Source organism: Macaca mulatta, chromosome 9 (genome assembly GCF_049350105.2).
Source record: "Macaca mulatta isolate MMU2019108-1 chromosome 9, T2T-MMU8v2.0, whole genome shotgun sequence".
Lineage (NCBI taxonomy): Eukaryota > Metazoa > Chordata > Mammalia > Primates > Cercopithecidae > Macaca > Macaca mulatta.
In genome coordinates, this window is record NC_133414.1 from 113,295,346 (window position 1) to 113,300,298 (window position 4,953).

Sequence of the window (4,953 nt, forward strand, 5' to 3'; positions counted from 1 at the left end):
CATTTCCAGGTACCCACATTTAAATTCAGCCCGGCCTTGATACCTTTGGCCTCTGGCCCTCTAGTCCCCAAGGATGAGGCCCTCCGGGCTAGAATCAAAACTTGGGAACCCAAGGCTCCACCCGGCATCTGACTGAGTGATACCTGCAGTGCTCCCGGGGCTCAGCCCATTTTTCAGAGAGTGCAGGGAGAATGCCCTTGGGTCTAGGGTGGGATGCAGGAACTGCAGGGCAAGACCCACTCTTTGTTCAACACGAATTAATGTTGTACTGTGGTGTGCCCCCACATATACAGGCATTTTCTCCCAGCATTTCACGGCTCGTTTTTTACCCCGACCTGGCGAAGCCCGAAATCCGCTTCTCCCCCGATTTAGCAGCTGCCTCAGGTTTATGGGCAAGAAGCGCCTCCTCCTGCTGCTTCCCCCTCGCCCTTCACTCTTAAGCCTGTCCTGAAAATCCCCCCAAATCTCCAAGGCTGAGGAGACCGGCAAGAAGCAGCGGCAAGAAGCCCAGCCTGCCGCTGCTTCTCCAAAACGGGCCCACTCACTCAGACACGGTCGCCGCCGGTTCTAGTAAAATGGCAAAGACTTTATTTATTGGAGAAAGAGGCCTTGGGTACAGTCTGAGGAGGAGAGGGCAAGGGAGGAGCAGGGAAGGGGTACTCGCAGCCCACGCACATCCATCCACCCTCCTCTGGCCAAGTCGAGTAGGAGTGGGGTGTTCGAGGTGGCAAGAGAGACCCAGAGCTGTGGAGGAGGTGAGGTGAGGGCTTGGGTCGGCCTCCTCTCTGTCTCTGTCACATGCAAAAAAATTCTAAAAAGAGTACAAAATAATTATAGGGCTTTGGGTTCTGTTTTCGATGGTTGGTTGGTTGGATTTCCCCCTGCATTGTCCCTAAGAGCCGGACTCCAACACTCAGTCCGAGGAAATGCGAGAGGGAGGGAGGAATCTTTAAAATAGCATTAGTGGGCATTAGGAGGCAGAAATGGCATCAAAAACAGACTTTTCTCTCAGAGGGTGGGAAGGAAATATCGATTTTGAAACTTGCAAGTCAGGACCCGGCTGCCCAACTCTTCCCTTCCCACACAAGGAAGAAAGGCAGGAGGAAACAGAAGTCAGCTGCAATAAGGCCGAGGGAGGCGAGGAAGGAGCGGGCCGGTGCATTCGCCACATGCAGAGAAAAATCAAAACAGCCGGAGCTGCCCCTCCTCTAGACCGCAGGGTTAGTGTTCTCAGCCCTGGTTTCTGCCTCGCCCTCAGCAAACCTGGCAGCCCCAGAGTTTTGAAAACATCGAAATCTCCGAGTTAAAAAAAATAATAAAAGAAAGGAAAAATCAGGCTGCGGTGGGAAGAACCCGCTATATAGGTTTAAATATTTATATAGAAGCCATACAGAATTGCACGGCGAGGGTTTCCGGGGCGGCGGAGGCCGCTGGCGGCGGCCGGCCCGGCCGGCCAGCCTGGGTTTATTGCTTCGAGAGGGAAGAGGCGGCTGCCAGGAGCCGAGTCCGGGGCCGGGAACAGGAGAGGAGGCGGGAGTTGGCAGAGGAGGTCCCAGCTCCCCTCGGCGTCCGGTCTGGGAGGTGTTGGGCTTTCGAGAGCTAGAAGCCCAGGGTGGCAGAAGACCCGGGGTGCCGCTCAATCGTCCACGTCGATCTCTTCGTCTTCCTCGTCCTCCGAGCAGTCCTGGCTGCTGGCCGGCTGGTCCGTGAGCGGAGAGGCAGGCGAGAGCTGCAGGGGGCCAGCGCCCGGGGCCTGCGGGGCGCCTGGGGAGAGGACCGGAGAGCCGGGCCTCGACTTGGCCCTGCCGCAGCCGCCGCCACCGCCGGCTGTGGCCTCCGAGTTCTGCTCGAGTTCGGCCAGCGCCACGATGTCCATCTGCCCGCTGGGGCCCAGTTTCTTGGCGGACTCTACGTCGGCCTTCATCTCCTCCAGGTCCCGCTTGAGCTTAGCGCGCCGATTCTGGAACCAAGTGATGACTTGCGCGTTGGTGAGGCCCAGCTGCTGCGCGATTTGGTCGCGATCGGCGGGGGACAGGTACTTCTGGTATAGAAAGCGCTTTTCCAATTCATAGATCTGGTGGTTGGTGAAGGCCGTGCGAGACTTTCGCCGCTTCTTAGGGGTCTGCCGCTGCCCAAAGATGGTCATCCCGTCGCGGCCTGGGAGGAAAGGACAGTGTAGGCTCGCGTTGCGAGAGAGGAAGCCCAACCTGGCTCTGGCCCCCATAACTCCTACCCCACCCAGGCCCCGTCCGGCCTGCAGTTTACCAATGTTCCCTTCTCAGATTTAATTCAGCCTCCAGGACCAGGGCAAGCTTTGGCTCTGGCAAACCATCACCTGTCTTTGGTCTCCCAGAAGTCCCTAGGAAAAATTGTTTTGGTCTCTGCCCCCTACCTAAGAGTTGGTTTGAAAGACCCAAAGTCTCTGAGTAGGAGAAAGCCAGACAGGGACACCCTAATTGTGGTGTGAATGTTGGTTCTCCATCCCTTCCCAATCAGTTCAACTCTACCCTACCCAGAAGGTCCCAGCAAAAGACTCGATTCCCCACGCGGAGTAGCCAGGCTAAGAGCGCCCAGGACACTGGGAACGCAAGGGAGACCAGCAAAGCAAGCAGACTGCGGAAAGAGCTTGGGTTCCCGCCACCCTTCTCCGGCCACCCCCCAGCTCTGGCCTACCCAGAGGTCCCTAGGAAATAAGGATTGGGTTCCGTCCCACCTATCTTCACTCCCATAAGCAGCTGCTCAGGCTGGAAGGCCCTGGCGGCCGGAGCGGGCAGAGGCGAGCAGAGACAGAGGGGACGAAGCGCGCAGGGCACAGGGCGCGAGGCGCTGGGTGCAGGGAAACCCAGCAGCTGCGCCTACCTTCGGCTGCCTGCAGAACGCTGACCTCCAGCCCCTTAAACGTCTTGCTGGCGAGCTCCTCCAGCGCGCACAGCGGCGAGGTCTGCGAGAGCAGCGCTCGGCCCGCCAGGGGCAAGCCGCCCGGCGCGTGCTTGTCCGCGGCAGCCAGCAGGTGCGCCGCCCCGCACAGCGAGTAACTTCTCCGCACAGACGGCTTGTTGAGGATGTCCTCGATGCTGAACGGCGTCAGTGGCTTGTTGGAGTTGGCAGGCGGAGGCAGGTGGTCCAGCGGACTGCGCCGCCGCTCCTCCCCCGGCGCCGCCTTGCCGTCCTCCTTGGAAGTCATCTCGGCCTCGTTCGGGGGCCCGGCCGGGGCGGCTCGGGCCGCGGGGACCCAGCCCGCGGGCAACTCGGAAGCCGGACGGCGCGGGCAGGCGGCGGCGGGTGGGAAGGAGGCCGCACTGGGCAGGGCGCGGGCCGGGCGCGGGGCCGATTAGCGCGGCGGCTGAGGCGGGCAGAACAGCGCGGGGCCCCGGGAGGAGGGCGCTGACGCGGGCGCTGCTGCTGCTGGGGCTTCCAGCAATCCGGGGCCGGAGCCGGGGCGCGTTGCGCGGGGCTCCAGTTTCGCCAGCCCCGGTGCTATTTAAAGGTGTCAGGTGGCTCGGCAGTGGCTCCTGGCCCCGGGTCCTGGCGGCCGCAGTTGGAAGAGCCGAGGCAAGGGCGCCGATCCCGGACTGCGAGGGAGGCGGAGAGACGGGGCAATTGACTATTGCTAACAAGTTAGCCTTGATCGGGGTGTAATCAATTATCTGCAGCGGCACTTCTCTCTCTTTCTCTCTCCTTTCTCCCTTTCTCCTCTCTTCTTTCTCTCTGTTCTCTCCTCCTGTTCTCTCTCTCCCTCCCTCCCTCTCTTCTCTCTTCTCTGCTCCCCCCGTCTCTCTCCTTCTCTCCCTCTCCCTCGCCCTCTCTTTCACTCTCTGTCTGTCCAATGCAGGCGGCTCTAAGTTGGGAAGCTCATTAATTAGCGGGCCGGGGGTAGGAGGAGCCGGCTGGAATTAGCCTGCCTAATGCGCCTGTCAGTCCGGGCGCTGCACCGCGCTCGGCCCGAGCTGTTTGTAAATTACATTAGCGGCTCCTTTATTGCACCCGAACCTCGGGCGACTGAAAAGCCACCACCCCCACCCCAAACTGCGAGCCGCGCTCCTGGCGCACCCGCCTCCCGCCGGCCTAGCTGCAATGACAGCACCGGCCCGGAGGTCTCGGTCTCTCCGACCCGGGATGTGGAGCCCGAAAGGGTGGCGGGAACCCCAGCCCAGGAGGGAAGCGGCCGCCGCGCGGGCCAGGTAAGACCAGGAGCCTGGGTGGGCCCCGCTGCCACCCAGCGTGGACTTTGCGGGGCTGAGATCAAGAGCCCAGCGCCTCTACCCCTGACCCTCTTGCCCCTCACCCCACCGCCTGGGCGACACACTTGGGGAGAGGGAATCTGAAGCCCTCCTGGGCTGGCCCGCAGGAGGTCAGAGTAGGCTCTGCAGCCTTGGGTGGGCGACGCGGGAAGGGGGTGGAGGACCTCAGGGGTTGGGGGAGGGGGCTAGTTGGGGAGCTCAGCCTTCTCCATGCTGAGAGGCGGAGGGGGGAATTGTTGGCGGCTCTGGACGCCTCTCCCCGGCCTGATCCCGAAGCGGCCGCCCTACCTCCTCCGGCAATCTTGCACACTTTCCTCCGGCAGCCTCTCCCCAGGCTGGCTGGGGCCACCGTCGGCCTGATGATGGGCGTCTGACGGGTAGCCAGGCCAGGTGCCCGGGCTAACGGGGCCGGCTCGGTGCCTCCCTGCTGCGTTCCTCCCGGGCCCCAGTCGGGGCCCCGCTGCCGGCCCCGCCTAGCCCAGCGCCCGGCTTGAGTGCATGGCCAGGCCGACTCCAGCTGTTCCGGATGCGGGGCGGGGGCCCGGCGGGAGCCAGGCCGCGGCTGAGGCTTTGCTCTCAAGGACTCGCAGGGAGGCCAGGCTTCCAGTTAGGCTGGGGCTAAAGACCTTAGGGTCTGAGATCTGTGAATATCGGGAGAGCATGTTGTGTGCATTATTACTTGAAGGTGTTTGTGTTTTTGAATGTGTGTTTG

At 62.0% G+C, this 4,953-nt stretch overlaps 1 protein-coding gene across 2 annotated transcripts; it reads right to left on the reverse strand.

The window, feature by feature from the left end:
• Positions 1 to 565: 565 nt before the first annotated feature.
• LBX1 (ladybird homeobox 1) lies at positions 566 to 4,750 on the reverse strand. Of its 2 annotated transcripts, XM_077945323.1 has the most exons (3): positions 4,530 to 4,750; positions 2,860 to 3,572; positions 566 to 2,157 (listed from the first exon to the last, which is right to left on the reverse strand). In XM_077945323.1, the coding sequence occupies exons 2-3, from the start codon at positions 3,182 to 3,184 to the stop codon at positions 1,637 to 1,639; spliced, it is 846 nt and encodes a 281-aa protein (XP_077801449.1). In that variant the 5' UTR covers positions 3,185 to 3,572; positions 4,530 to 4,750; the 3' UTR covers positions 566 to 1,636.
• Between the last annotated feature and the right edge of the window lie 203 nt (positions 4,751 to 4,953).

Bases quoted from the DNA above. Each gene is read 5' to 3' on its own strand.
- LBX1 (XM_077945323.1), bottom strand. From the start codon at position 3,184: ATGACTTCCAAGGAGGACGGCAAGGCGGCGCCGGGGGAGGAGCGGCGG. The intron at 2,158-2,859 runs GTAGGCGCAGCT...CTTTCCTCCCAG, and splicing joins CGTTCTGCAGGCAGCCGAAG to GCCGCGACGGGATGACCATC.